This window comes from Cinclus cinclus, chromosome 4 (genome assembly GCF_963662255.1).
Source record: "Cinclus cinclus chromosome 4, bCinCin1.1, whole genome shotgun sequence".
Taxonomy (NCBI): Eukaryota; Metazoa; Chordata; class Aves; order Passeriformes; family Cinclidae; genus Cinclus; species Cinclus cinclus.
Genome location: NC_085049.1, coordinates 57,159,740 through 57,175,208, shown reverse-complemented (window position 1 = coordinate 57,175,208; position 15,469 = coordinate 57,159,740). Strand labels below are relative to the sequence as shown.

At 47.2% G+C, this 15,469-nt stretch overlaps 1 protein-coding gene across 1 annotated transcript in view; it reads left to right on the top strand.

Moving 5' to 3' along the window:
* The first annotated feature begins 892 nt into the window (after positions 1 to 892).
* CACNG2 (calcium voltage-gated channel auxiliary subunit gamma 2) overlaps positions 893 to 15,469 on the top strand; it is a 52,174-nt gene continuing 37,597 nt past the window's right edge. The window contains exon 1 of the mRNA XM_062491303.1: positions 893 to 1,712. Within this exon, the coding sequence (XP_062347287.1) occupies positions 1,502 to 1,712 (211 nt within the window). The 5' untranslated portion in view covers positions 893 to 1,501. The remainder of the gene's footprint in view (positions 1,713 to 15,469) is intronic.

Sequence of the window (15,469 nt, the reverse complement as noted above, 5' to 3'; positions counted from 1 at the left end):
GCACTCGCAGCTCCGGGCACCTACGGCGGGGATGCGAAGGAGGCTGAGCTGGGGGGCGGCGGTGGTGGTGGGGTGGGGTGGGGGGGGTGGGAAAGGCGAGGTAAGCGAGGGAGAGCCCCGGCTCCGTCTTCCCCTGGACTCCTCGGCGACGGCCCCGGAGGAGCGAGCCTTGCCGGTGCCGGCAGCGGCGGGCGAGGCGCAGGGCGGGGGCAGGCTGCCCCCCCGCCCCTCGTTGCCTGCCTACTGCCTGTGCCTGCCCGCGCAGAGCGGAGCGGGGCGGAGGAGGAGGGCGGCTGCCGCCCGCGGATGCTGGGGCGCGGGCGGCGCGGGCAGGGCGGGCGGCGCGGGCAGGGAGCTGTCCTTCAGCACCGCGGGCCGCGGAGCGCTCCGCCCGCACCGCCGCCCGGGGAGCTGTCCTGCAGCACCGGCGGCCCGGGAGCGCTCCGCCCGCCCCGCCGCCCGGGGAGCTGTCCTGCAGCACCGCCGGCCAGCGCCGACGCCGACACCGACACCAGCGCCGCCGCCGCCGCCGCCGCGGGGGAGCCGTCCAGCGCCGCGCCGCCAACGCCGCCGCCGCCGGCTTGATGCAGTAGCGGGGCCCGGGAGTCGCCGGGGGCCGCCGCGGGGCAGGGGGTTGCCGCAACCCGGCTCTGCTCCGCGCCCCCCGCCCGGGAGGGGCGCCGCGCCTGTCCCCCTCCTCCTCCTCCCCAACCCTCCCCCCCTCCGGGAGCCCCCCTCTCTCTCCTCGCCCACCTCCGCCGGGAGCGAGCGCCGCGGCTGTGCGGAAAAGCCATGGGAGGCAAGACCTCGGCACCTGTTCAGCTGAAATCAAGGGCTTACAGTATACTGGGCACTCTGGCTTGGTGGTAGGAGCGAGCAAAAGGAAGGAGAAGCAAGCAAGAAAAAGTGAAAGAGGATTGGAGCGACTGCCGCTGCCGGGGGAAAAAAAAAATAAAAACCCAAGGAAGATAACTGGGAAGGAAAAGGATTTTCATGGCGCAGGCTGCAGAGCTAAGCAAGAAGACTGAAGGTTGCATCTCTGCTCTTACAGTCTCTAACTGTCTAGGTCCAGATAATGAGAGATTGTGTTGAGGATGCTGCTGCTGCTCCCCTGTTCACTGTGGAAGCCATCTCCAAATTAGCCATTACATATGGAAACTGGAGACCAGAATTTTAGGAAAAGGGATTAAGGCGTCTCATTTTGGGGGGGGTTCTCTCTTTATTTCTTTGGTTTTTCTTGGTTCTTTTCTCTCTTTTTTTTTTATTTTTCCTTTTTCCTTTTTTTATATTTCAACCAGAACGTTTCCGATTTAAAAGGCAAGCCTCTTCCCGTGTGGTCTTTCTAATTTACACTTTTTCGTGGGCTTTCTTACCTCCCTTTTTTGATATCTATCTCTCTATACCCATTATATTATTAGTCGGAATTATTATTCTTTTATTTTGTTAAACACACACACCCCAAGAATCAGAAGGCGGTTGGGTATTTGTATAATGAAGAATTATGGGGCTCTTTGACAGAGGTGTTCAGATGCTTTTAACCACCGTTGGTGCTTTCGCTGCCTTCAGCCTGATGACCATAGCTGTGGGGACCGACTACTGGCTTTACTCCAGAGGGGTTTGCAAGACTAAAACTGTCAGTGAGAACGAAACCAGCAAAAAGAACGAGGAAGTCATGACCCATTCTGGATTATGGAGAACCTGCTGCCTGGAAGGTATTTGATTCTGGACCTCCACACCCCCCCACCCCTTCCTCTCCCACCACCCCACATTTCTCCCTCCTCCCCCCAATAAATCCCTCCACATTCCACCATTTTCTCACTTCATTCCTTTCGTGGTGGATTGAGAGTGGTGGGCTCAGTTACTCAGAGCACAGAGGCAAGAAGACAGGCAAAACATTCACTGTTCTGTTCCCTTCTTCTTTCCCATCCTCCCCCCTCCCACATTCCCCAAAAAATCACTTCCTCCCTCCAACTGGAATAATGTGTGTGTTACAAAACCACCGAGAGATCCTTTCAAAAAGCAACTGTGCAGTCTGCCTGTCTTCAGCTTGTTTGTATTGCCTGGGTAAGCAATGCCAAAATGCTGTGTTATTGCTGTGCTCCGGCTGCAACCGGAGAGTGAAATAATTGCTCTCTTTGCAAATGGCTTATTTGCAAAAACAAGACTGTGAGTGAGGGGAAATGTGGAGAGGAGGTTATTGCAAAACACTTTGGATGCAATTTAGTTCACTTTAGGAAGGAAAAAGAGAAAAAGGGAAGCAACGGGATTATATCCAATATGTCTCATGCAGAATGATACCAGACATCTCAAACAGAGTTCAGAGCATTTTGTAATGTCTATAGGCAACCACATCTCACTGGACTGGATGCAGAGGGGTCTAGTTGGCCACTGATTGGCTTGGTTTGGGGCTGGCATTTTTCCCAAATTTGTTTGTTGTTGGGAGGGGGGTTTTGTTTGAGGTTGGTTTGGGGGCTTGATTTTTTTTTTTTTTTTTTAAGCTTTAGTAAAGACTTAAAATAAACAAGTCTCTGAATGGAGAAATTAGCTAAAGTCTGATGTGGTGAAACTGAATAGCAACTCAGTGACATGCCTGATGACAGAAGAGACACCACTGCAGCTAACTTCTGGAATCAGACATTCTAAAGGGAGGGGGAAAGAAAAGAGGGGACAGTGATTCGCTTTTAAATATGTGTTGCTGACTACTGCTATTGGTGTACGTGTGGGCTGGGGAGGTGGTCTTCAGCCTGTGCTGGAGGGAGAGGGGCAACCGATGTAAATGCATGGTTTGTGTTACACACGTAGTGAGGAGAGAGTGAGAGAGCAGGAGAGCACATTACAGCCCATTGTGAAAGCCCTGTTTGTGAATCAGCTCCCAGCTGGAGGGTGGGCTGCCGGGGCTTCATGGACATCCAGGGATAAGATCAGTGTCTGCCGATGTCCACCGGAGCTGGGTGTGCCTGGAGCTCTCTGTCGGGAGAGAACGGCAAGTGGGTACCGCAGAACTGATTTTTTTAACCCGGCACTGGGAGATGGAAGGCAGGGGGAAGGGGGAAATAAACTATGTATGTTTTGATGTCTCTCACCAAAGAAAGCTAAAGCTGCTGTTTGGAAATTGTTGTGTCCAGGAAGAAGCGTGAATTTCCCTCAGTTCTTGGTGCAAATGGTTGAGTGATGGCTGGACATGTTTTGAATAGCTAAGTGACTTCATTGAGCGATGGTCTATTTGACGCATACTGCATTTAGTGCCCTTTGTCAACCCAAACTGCTGCCTTTTAACATATCCTGCAGAGGAGCTCTATGCTGAATACTATATGCTGTATCCACGCCAGAAAATCAATAGCAGTAAATTAATGGGGGATGTTTTAAACACACTTACTCACACACACGCACAGATTTCCTGCAAATTGATAAATACATAGAGATATATATTAATAAAAAATGAAAAGCCTTTCACACAGATATTCATTACAACGAGGGAAGGAGACATCTCCTTAATTAAAAATTAATGAGAGAGAGAGAAGGAAAAAAAAAAAAAAAGCCCAAATGCAAAGCCATGCAAGGAAGAGAGGCTGCGGGAATGAACTCCCTTCCTGAGCCATGTCCCCAAGCTGGAGGGCGGAGGGAGGCTAGGGTGGAGATAGAAGGTATGAGAACCCCAGCCAAGAGAGTCAGTGAATTCAGATCATGTCTATCTGCCCACAGAGCCATACCCAGAGGGACGCGGTGTGAGGGGGAGGAGGAAGGGGCGGGTGAGGTTTGTCAGATTGGAGGAGCTCGGGGCTCCTTCTCCTTTACATCTGACAGGACCCCACAGGCACTGTTGAGAAGTGGCTTGCATGGCAAAAGAATGTGCCAGGATGCTTCCAATTAAAAGCTTTGAAGTGCCCCCAGCCCCCACAATGTTGTGCTGCCAACCCAGGTCCCCTGCCCTCCCTGCTGATGCTTTCCGGTGGGCTAAAACCATAGCCCTGCATGAGCAGTGTGAAATTCAGCCTGAGCACAACTGCATGGCCCTGGCAGGGTGCTCTCACTCACCCCACACGCTGAGAGTTGGACTGACCCAATCCCCCAGTCCCCAAATGCTGGACAGCAGCAGCAAGTGGGATAGGAGGGTGCAATGCACCACAGGGGAGCTGAGCCGAGCTCTGAGTCCCTTGCCTGACAGCACAGTTTGCACTAAAACTTGGATAAAGACTTGTTTGCAGGAGCATCTCAGCAGAAAGCAAAACCATCCCCGTGGGCACACTCTGAGCAGGGCATGACCATGGGTTTGCCGGGTGAGGTGGCACAGCATAGGTTTGGTACTGCCACTTGCTGGCGTGCCTCTGCTTGGCTTCCTGCAGCTCCACAGCCTGCATGGGGTGATGGCTGGCACTCCCTTGGTCCCAGGACAGCACAGCTAAATATCCCCACCAGTCCTTGGATGGCAGGGCTCTTACTGTCATGTCTGATCAACTTAGTGGGGGGTTATCTTCTTTCTTGTCAAAAGGAATCAGAACAGTGTCCTTGGCTGATTCCCTCTCCCTGGTGAAAGCTTCCTGCTGGTGTACAGGAGAGAGAAGGATGCAGTAAAGGCTCCTTCCCCCATGATACGTAGAGTGGGTAGATTTGTGGAGGGAAGGGCTTGGTCCCAGGAGGCTGGACAAAGGACAAAATCCTTGGATCTGTGCACAGCCTGCCCACAGTGTGGCAGAGGCACCTGACAAAGGATGTGAACTCTTCTGCCTGCGGTAGATGTCATGGCAGGTCTATAGGGTGAGGGAAGGTGGTGAAGAGGAGGGCAGGAGGCTTTGTATCCAGAAAATAATCAAAGAAGGAGTTCAAACTGCCATCTGCTACTGGTAGGAAGCCTCTGATAATGTTGCCTTCATTTCTGGAAACATGGAGGAACTCTGGCATTAGTCAATGCTGTAGCTGTCAGAGATGGTGTACACCTCATGTTCCCGTTATCATGCTAAATTGTCCTTTCTCTTCTTGGCCAAGAGATCCAGTGGCAGAAATGGATGTGAGCACGTATCTTGGGTTGTATGCACAGACATGCTGTGGTCAGAATTGCAACCTCCTCTTGGAGAATTTGGTCCCCAGGCTTTCAATTTTTGGGTTTCTCTCTCCTATGATGGACTTTTAGTCAGCATTTACAGATCTTTGTACTGCTTCAAAGAAGAGTGCAATTTTGGGAAGTTCCTCCTCTATTGACATCTTTCTCCCCTTTCTTGTGAGCCCTACAGTGAGCCCCTGCTCCACAGTGGGAACTCAAGCAGACAGATGGTGTCAGTTCACATTACTCCAGATCATGCTTCTGATTTTTTCCCTAATCCTCCTCCAGATGATTCTCTCTCAGACTTTGGGGTTGCCAAAATATGTCTCTGGGCCATTCAAAAGTCTCTGCCCTTCAAGAGAAATGGCTTTTCTCAGACCTTTAGCTCTACAGGCACAAAACACATACGAACACTGAACAATTGAGATCTGCGAGCTCATACCCCACATGGATGCTGCACCTCTTACAACTTCGAAATGGCCGTGGATCTTCCAGCCTAATTCCTTCTTGGCACTGAATGTTTTAAAGCCACTTTTTATTGTGAGTGATGCCTTGTCTGATTCTTTCATTAGCTCCTGTAGATCTCCTACAGGATCTCAAAAAGTGAGGGATGATGCCTTATCAGGGTCTTATGAAGCGAACAAATGAAATGTATTTTATATCTGTAGGTTATTGGTTTTGTCATGTTGTCATTATTATTAAGAAACGGATAGGTCTGGGAGGCTTTTATACTGAGAAGGCGGGAGAGAAGAGTCCAGGGCAGGCAGGCATGAGTGATGCACATGGGGTTAGACGTCCCTGTAGATCTGACTGGTGTGAAGGCAAGTAATTGAATGGATGTTGGTGGAGAAAATAATTCCTGCCTAGAGACCCTTCCCAAGGAGAATTAATGAGCTGATCTGTTCCCTTTCCAGCTTGTTATATCTGAACAGTGCATGAGAGCTAAGTGCAGATTCAGTGTTTGCAAAAATGAAGAGCTGACAGCAAAGTGAGGCAGGGCACAGGCAGTGGACAAGCTTCTGCCAGACGATTCTGGCACTGCGTCGCTTCCTCTCACTGCCTTCTCCCACTGCTGTTTGTTCCTGGTGCACCTCTTTCCTTTCACATCCATTTTATGTGTGGGTTTTTTCTGTGTTTTCCCTCTTATCTTTCATGATTTTATTTCTTTCAGCCGTTGTTTCTGTCAGCGTCCCTAGTTTTGCTTTGCAGAATTGCCTGCCGTCCTACTTCCAAGGAACCACAAATCTACAAAGGGTCCTTTCCTTTCATCCTTGCTGACCTAATCCAGGGCCTTTTCTGAAAATTCAGTGTGTGTAGCAGTAGATTAAATCAGGGTCTCCATGTCTTCACAGTTCCAGGATCAGGAGCATCCTAGCCCAGTCGTGAGATGCAGCAGGAGGAAATGACCAGGCACAGAGCTGATTGTTGCATTGCCTCTGCCAGGGAAAAAAAAAAAAGAATTCAGAGCTGGACAGGCCTTGGGTGAAGAAGACAAAGGATTTTTAAAAGTGGGGTGATAGATGATGGAGAAGAACTACTCAGGACTTGGCTGGGTTTGGTTCTTCTTTCAGCTTAAATTCACACCTGGCTGAAGTCACAGAGAGGCAGGGATTTGAGGGGCTGAGACCTGCAAGCTCAGCTCCTTTGTAAGATTTGACAAGGAAATGCTGTTCCTCACTAGTGAGTTGCTAGAACAGACTTCTAAATTGCTTATAAATTATGAATCTTCCTGCTGACAAGAAAGAGGAATGGGTTAATACTGTCCTGAAATGCACCAGAAATTGCCTTGCTGAAAAGAGTGAGAGTGAAATGCAGTGGGAGGGACATGGAGGTGCAGTGTGGCAGCAGTAATGCATAAAGAAATTGCACAGAGATAGAACAAATGTCTCTTCGCCAGGGAGACTAGGAGCTATTCCTATCTAATGTTTCCCTTTTAACCCCTTCGTTTCCCTATGCAGCACTCTGAGTCCCCGTCTCACTTGGTTGCGGTTTGGTACGATCTAAGCAAGACTTTTGGGGGAGGAGAAACACTAAGGTTTGACAGCAGAATCTCCATATTTATTTAATTTAAAAGCAGTAGCGAAGAGGTTGCCGGGGGGAGCAGGGAACATTTCAGGCTCTCAGATGGCTCTGCCCCTTGCCCCTGTTTTAAGAGCAGATTCCCAATCAAGCATGCCCGGTTTTTCCCAGGGGGAGCCCTCGCTGCTCCGTTCTGCGCTGCTTCTCCCTTCCATATCACACTCGTTGTCAGGGGATGTGCTGCTGCCTTCCTTTCACAGGCATGAAACCTTTCCCCTTGCAGGGGGCTCTCAAGGAGGGAAGGGGGCTGCTGGCAGGGTAATGGATTACAGCAGGGCTCCTGTTCCATGTCCTTCCCCACTCAGCCCCCAGTCCAAGGCAGCAGCCACCCAGCAAGGGAAACACAGAGCGTGGGACTGGTTAGGCATATGCAGAACACAATGTAAATACAATACACCTAAAAGTTGTTTTTCCCTTGGCTGTATGACCCCAGCTTTTTCTTCACCCTCCATCTTTGACTCATTCTATCCATCTCCATTTTAATTCGTTCTCGTTTCCCTCCCCTGTTTTTCCTCTTTATTTTTCCCTTTCATCTTTATGTCTCTTCTGTGCTTTCTCTCAAAAGCATCTTCTCCTTCATTATTTCTCCCTGTTTGTCTCCAAGTTCTCTGAGGCCCATCCCCCTTGCTCTTTACTCTGTTATCTTGTCCTTGCTCCTCTCTGTCCCCTTTGCTCCTGATGTTGCATTTCTCTATCCTCGTTCCTCTTCTCCCTGCCATCATTTCCCTCTGCCTTTACCCCATCTTACATATAGTCATTCCCTCCAGCCAAAGGACACCATTCTTTTGGAGCTGTGCTGCCTGTATGCTCTAAACAAACACTTTTCCAACCTCTTTCTGGCTGTCCCCCTCCTCCTTTCTTTAGCCAGTTCCCCCTCCTCCAAGGGGTGTATGACACCAGTTGCTGTCTGCTTTTACCAGCAGCCCAGGTACCTCTGAAGGGGGTGAGACCTGAGCCCCTCCCTCTGCTCCCCTCATTGCTCACTGCCTGTGGTCAAGCCAGCCTCCCTCCACTTTGCTGCCTCCAACCTCCCATGGCCGGAGGGCTCACTGGCAGCTCAGCTGATGAGCTGGCTCATCTGCGTGCAGCCAGCAACTGGGCTGGAAGGAGCTCATGGCAGCCCTAAATGCCCTCCCTGGCAACCCTCAGACATAGATCAGGCCAGGATCCAAAAGGAAAATAAGGGTCTCTCAAGCCGTAACCCTGGGGCAGTTGTTGTGCTCTACAGTGAAAGATCTCTGGTTGTCAGGGAAAAGAGTCTCAGCAAGCAGTCGTCCTTTTTGAACTGTTTTCAGGGGAACTATTTCCTCTGAGATTCTCAGGAATATCTGAGGTGGGGAGGTGAATGAGGCTGGGGGTTCCAAGCCCCATGATTGCCTGAATGGACCTCAGTGAGGAGGGGCAGAGGGTATCACTGGCTGGTGAGAAAAGGGGGATTGTGTACCATGCAGGGCTCTACATGAACCGTGGTGACTCACTGGGTGCCAGAAATGGGGACACTGCTGTTAATGGTCTATTGCAGCACATGGCTGCAGACAGAAGACCCACCACCAGTAAGTCCCCAAGCATAAGGAGTAAAGCAAAGGGGAGAGCAGAGAGTGCAGAAGCAAGATACATGCAAGGGTGGAAGAATAGAAAGGAAGAATAGAAAAGACTGTGTGTGAAGGCTAGACATGTTTGCCTGGAAAATGAGGTGAATGAGAGGGAAAGTGATTGGATTGTGTTGAATAATGAATGGGCTAGAGAAGGTGGATCAGTAGCTCTTGATTTCCCCATTTTGTAACACACAGACAAGAGGACCTGACATGAGTCATGGGAGACCCAGTTAAAGCTTTCTCATTTGATGCATATCAGGGCTGTGGAGCTCACTGCCACTGGAGCTCTCATGGCCAAGATTTTAACAACATTTAGCAAGCAAGTGGGCATTTACGACAGAGTTCACGAAAATTAAGCATCCTCCTAATGGATGTGAACAGCATTTTGGGTGTTTTGTAATTCAGCAATTAAGCCAGTCGCCATAAAAACTAGGATAACATTTCACAAGGGCAGTCTATCCCCTATCTGACTGCCATGTGGTTCTTGCCTCTTCCCTGAAACATTTGTCAGGGATTAAACAGAGCTCAGATTTACTTAGTCTGGCATTTCTTTTGTTTCTAGATTCTATGCTGTGCAGTTGCAATGTAAGATGCAAATTAGGCCTGCATTTCTGCTGGTGTCAATGACTGCCCTAATTTGACAAATTAACAGTGAGTTTAAGTATTTCTATCATATTTTGCTAGGAAGGATCTGGGATAGAGAGCAATTAAGAGCATATGGAATTAAGTGGAGTCCTTTTTCTTTCACACCCCAGGGTATAAAATAAGTAGTTGGCAATGAAGGTGCTATATATGTGCAAAGAATTATTATTGTTGAAGTCACTGCTTCCCAGAAAGCAATAGACTTTGGGTCTCTTTGATGCTATCACGACCAAATTAGAAACAAGGTTGTCTCTTTTCTCTTGTATCTGTGGAAATGATTACTGCACTGGCATCTGATGACGTACAACACTGTAGTGTTTCTGTGCACAAGAGATGGAGGCCCAGTTCTCCCCTCATTTGCTCTGATGTAACCTCAGTGACTCGGATGGAGCTTACACTGCCTGTGTAGGCAAGGAGAGAGTGAGGCTGAGGAAGGGCTGTGCCTGCTTTAAACATCCATGCCCCGAGGTCACCGTGTGTCCCTGCTCTGCCAGTGACATACCCAACAAACCAGGGGCTAAATTCACTTCTAGTGTGAGTGGGTGCAACAACCCCAAAGGTAATGAGATTCTGCATTTATTTATGCCAGCTGTTCACCAAGTCCAGCAGTTCCTTTTTTAACTATTCCCATTTTCATCATCTTTCACCCTCATTAGAAAAATTCAGCTTGGCTTCTCTTCCTGTGGGGCAAAAATTCTCAGACAGATTCCTCACCTTGGATGAGTGAGTGTGTAAAATGGCAGAGGTGACCATGAACTTGCTTGCATTCACCTTTCTCTTCTCTCTGCATTTCTATCTTTATTTGAATTTCTCTATTTTATTGACAACTTTCTGTCTCCCAATCCCATTTATTCACCTTGTGTTACAGAAAAGCTCTCCCATAAAATTCTAAACTACTCAGTCAGAGTTTTTATACCAAGCCCTGCAGGATAGGTGAAATCCACTTCTGTTTCTGTGGCACATGTGACTAAAGTAGTTATACTAGCTTCCTATCAAATCTATAACTCCCCAGAGAAGCATATGGACTTTATCCTGCACTTCCTATTCCCCCAGAGCATATACTCCTATCTTCTAGCTGTGAAAAACAGAAAATGAAGATGGTATACAAAAACTTGAGAATGCAGTGTCATCCTATTCATGGGTAGGGATTTTTCTGATGTGTGTTTTTGCTAGAAGCAAACACCTATAAATTTCTGATTTAGCTTGTTGTATAAAGAATACATTCTGTCAAATAAAGAATAACACTATCCACCTCCGTTCCTTGGATTTTCTTTCTGATTTTTCTTTTCCTATTTCTCAGTTTTCATTCTCCATCTGAACATGATATTTTTTTTAGTGCTGGTTTTATTTTTCTCCTCCCACTCCTTCATAACAACATTTCATTCTTAAATTTGCTATCACTCAGAGAATTTCTCTCCTTCTTCAGGTCTTGTTTATATCACCAGTGTAGCTGCAGTGAGATGGATCATGCTTGAACACTGAATATTTCCCAGGTTAATGGTTGTGTTCATCCAGTATTACAGATCACTGTGAATCAAATGACTTTTCATCCAACCCTATTTGCTGACTTCTGCAACCTTACTGTGACCTGTCCATTGTAAAGAGTAAATTTCTGAGAATCTGTTCCTGGAGCTTTATCTTCTCCTGAGGATGTTGCATAATATTTTTCTTACTTAGTTCAATTTTTTTTCACCCTTGGTTTTCATCTTCCTTTATTCTCTTCATCATTCTTCTTCAAAATTCATTGTTTCTTCTTCTCTTCCCTTTTACTCTACATCATATCTCATGTCTGCATTTTCTTCCCACAGTCCTAACCCCTGATGATGTTTCTGCTCTTCCCTTTACATTACTAGCCCATAGTCATCCTTGGTAGCAGCTAGTCCCCTTAATCCCATCCCATTCAGCCTCTTTGGAGAGGTGATGGGAAAGGACTCACAACTAAGTCTGTTCAAGTGTGCACATGTGCACACGTACGTCTCCTTTCAAGTACAATGGCTATGAAAGATTGGTGGTTGAGATAAAGTGGTTAGATTTTGACTTTTGCCTTTCAGACAGCCATGAGGAGTCATTCCCAAATGTAGATGCCCCCCAGAATTGCCTTCAGAGTACAGGGTCTCAAGGGACCAATCATCAAGAATTTCTGCTGCTTCATCTTAGATTCAAGCAATGCCCTTTTCCTTTGGCTGAGGGTCATGGGTTTTTGAAGGGCAGTGGCAGAATCCTGAAAGAAGTCATTTTTCTCTTGCTCATTTTTGAGTGAGGAGTGAATGAACTGTGATAAATATTTTTCTGTATATAACTAGAGCTGTCTCAAAGAAGTGGCAGAGGAAACAGATGGCAGAGGCCCTTTATAGGCAGCTGCTGTTGTCTCTTAAGGTGTCACCATTGCAAGAAAAGTGGTTGTAATTGGGGAGCTTCAAGATCAGTAGCGCCTGAAAGGACTTGAGCAGAAAAGAATGTCGTCCTGCCTGAAGACAGGGGGGAGGGTGATGGAAATCAAATATTCAGAGACTAAGAAATCAAGTACAGGGAATAAGTTGGAGCCACTATGAAGTTTTACTGAATTTCACAGCCACAGGATGTGTTCACAACCACTCCTGTGTTTCGGAGTTCCTAACTGGCCACAGACAGTAGGATCATTGTAAGCAGGGTGAAGAGCTGGTTTAGTGTATTTTGGGGAGAGCAGGAGGGGCTGGTGTCCAGTGGAAACAACTGAGTGAGTGACTAAGATCCCATGCACTGTGGAAGTGCAGTTGGGCGGTAGTGAGGATAGTGAATACCTGTCTCCAGGCTCCTTTCTCCTCCAATTGCTTCAGAGCACTACTGCAGTGCATGCTTTTGGTATGGGAATGCTACAGTTTGGTGTAGAAGCTTCTGTCCCAGATATTCCTCAAAAAGCCTGCCTGGAGCCCTGTGATCTCAGTGTATGCAGCACAGAGAGAAATTTTAAGTTGACCTGTGAAATAACAGAAGTGGAGACATGTAGCTGCTCCCTCAAGAAGTACCCAGGCATAGGTTCCTTCATGTCTTCCAGTCTTGGAGGGTTAGCACAATGGGCTAGACCTCTAAGTCTTCCAGACATGGAGTTGTTTTAATCTCTCCTGCTGCCATTTTGTCTCCAAAAGTAGGAGTCATTTCTTTCAAGGAAAAGAAAATACACAGAGAAGTTCAATAGGAGAATTTGGGAAGAAGTCTGAGAGGATGACAGGGTCTCTCGTGAAGTGCAAGGGTTTGGGGCAACAGAGCAGCTGTGAACAGGCTTGCTGCTGGAGATATTTGGAGCTCAGCATTTCCCAGTGTCCTTTAGCTGAGGATTCCATTGGAACTGTACTCAATAGTCTCAAAGGGAAGAACTGTCAAGAACAGAGCAGTGCAGCTGCTTTGCTGTTGGGAAAGGGAGCAAAAGAGAAAATAATATGTCTACCCTGCCGAGTGAACTGCAATGGAAACAGCAGCACAACACAGGAAAATGCATGGGACTGACAATTTTTCTAAATTTTAGGTGAGTACCTAATCATTGCTCAACTCTTTCTCAATCATTGTTCAGTCCTTCCCCTCTTCATCCATCATTTTGTCCACCTGTTCACAGGAAAGCATAACTCAAAAAGGCCAAGAATGGCTTTCCAGGAATTAATTCCAGGGGCTGTCTAAGATCACAGGAGAAAGGTGTTTTTCTGTGTGCTGCATCATTACAGCTTGGCCCACATTTACAGGAACAGTGAGTGGGAAAGCATTCAGCGCAAAGCATGACTGTGAGAAAGAGTATTGTGATGATATAAAGGCACCAGGACCAGGGAGGACTTTTATTCTTCTGCAGAAACTGAAGGGATGGGTTGTTTCTGGGAATAAACTGACTCAGCTGTGGAGGAAAGCATCTTTGCATGCTAGAAACGGAGGGACATTTGGGGCTGAAAGGGTCTACAACAGCTGGAAAGCACAGCTGGCCAGAAGAAAACACTAGGCAAGAGAGGACTGGACTTGGCCATAGCATGACAAGGGAAGGTGGTAATAGGAATGCAGTGTGAGTGCTGGAAGGAGATGATTGAGATACATGGTCTGAAAGAGGAAGATGAGTCAGAAGAAATCCTGGGGCTCAGAGGTAGGAAAGGTTTGAATTGCTGAGAAAAGCAAGAGTATCAGCTGGAGCTGATGGATGGAGAGACAGACCGGCTCATCCATCTTCTCTGAATTGTGGAATGGATTCTCACTTGCTGATGCCAATGTCTGCCACCACTAACTAGCTCTCCCTCTTGCTCCTTCCTACCCGAGTCCATGGGAGAAAGGGTTCAGACAGGGGGCAGGATTAATCACATAGACAAATCAGCCTTGGACCTCCAGCAATTTAGAAAGTGTGACCAAAGATTTTTTTTTTTTTTTTGCTCCATGCAGTGAAGTTTGAAAAAGGAAAGAAGAAACAAACTAGTTGGAGCACGAAATTTTAGACTCCACTTGGTTATGCAAAGAAAGGCAGGCATGGCCACCTCATACATTGAGGCTTGCTGGAAGCACATGAATTTGTCCTCCTTCTGGAGTCTTTGGGTACAGTTTTCACAGCAAAGAACCCATGGTTTGGCTAAATTGTCTTTGACAAAACAGAGGAACCAACACTGAATGCTTCTCTCCAGCTGCTGTTTTTCAGTGAAAATTTTCTGATTTTAACTTTTCTTGCCTTTGTGCCACTGCAGCAGCACAAAAAATGCTTCACATTGGGTGGAAACACCTTTATGCTAGACAGTGTGCATACACAAAACTGTTGTCCCTACATGAAAGAAGTGACACTCTAAGATGACAAATGACATATGAAAGGCAGCAAAGCAGAAGACAGCAAATGTGTAGAACTTGTTTCCGTGTTGTTGCTTTTGACATCACTAAGAAGGTATTACACCTAGAACTGACTTCATCTCCTTCTTCAGGCAAAGCAGAATGCAGATCAGAGCCCACCTACCTAGCACCAGGCAGTGCCAGGAGGAGTTTCCCAAATAACTCTAAGCTAGCTTATTTCAAGCTCTTATTCAATAGCTAGGTATTTCAAGTTCTAATGGCTACTCAAGCATGGTGCCCTGCACAGGCAAATTAGCTGTGCATCTGAGAGCCATCAGGATGCAGCACTTACTCAGGTGTGCAGATTCCAAACCCCATGCAAGGTCACATTCCATTGTGCCATGGGGACTTGTAGTAAGAGCCTGTCTCAGTTTTCAGTTCAAATCTAATTCCTGTATCCCCAAAGAGGTTGTTTAAGTGACTGGAGGGGTTTTCCCCCCATGCTTGGTAGCCACAGGTAGTCTGAAACAAATTAATAACCCCATCCCATTCTGTTCCTATGGGAGGGGCATTGTATTATTTGGGGTTCTGAAATGGAGCTTGGCCCAGATGTGTGCAAGTGCTTGAGAAATCGTGAACCAGAAGATGCCATCACAGCTGGATTTCTCCTTCCCAGTTTTAGCAGACAGGGCTGAACGGCACAGAGTCTAATCTCCATGTGACCTGCAGATCCAGTCCTTTCACATGAGGGATGAAGCTTGCTGAAGAGGCAATGCTGGAATGCTTTTGCCCATGTGGTATCTGCCCTGGGGATACATGGCCACTTCTGCCTCTAGGGTTGTCATTTACCAGTGAAAATGTATTTGATTCATGACAAAACTGCAGGATTTACCAGCAAAGAAATAGTTTGTTCTCAAAATAAATAAAATCTGATCTGGAGGTGGAGATTTACTCAGACACCCAAGAGATCACTTATTTTGAGTATCTTGTTTAATTCTCACTGAGACTGCTAGTTTTGTCAATCTACATCTTAGTTTTCTCAGGGAAAAAAAAGAAGTGTAATATATTACAGGGCTTCTCCCTGTAACAAAAATCAAGAAAAGACTCGAGGAGAGGAAAGCTCCATACTCATCACTTCACTGAGCTGTACCACAGCAGGGACAGTGGTCAAACCCACATTCAAATAAATTCTTAAGACCTGTATGAAGTTCTTCTCTTCCTTAGGATTTACATGAAGAATTAGATCTCTGCAACAGATACACAGTCAGAAGCTTTTCCTAAATAATGAACTAATCAGAAAGACTAAAAATAGGCTGCACTGGAACATCAGTTCAGCCATTTGGAATGTAGAGCA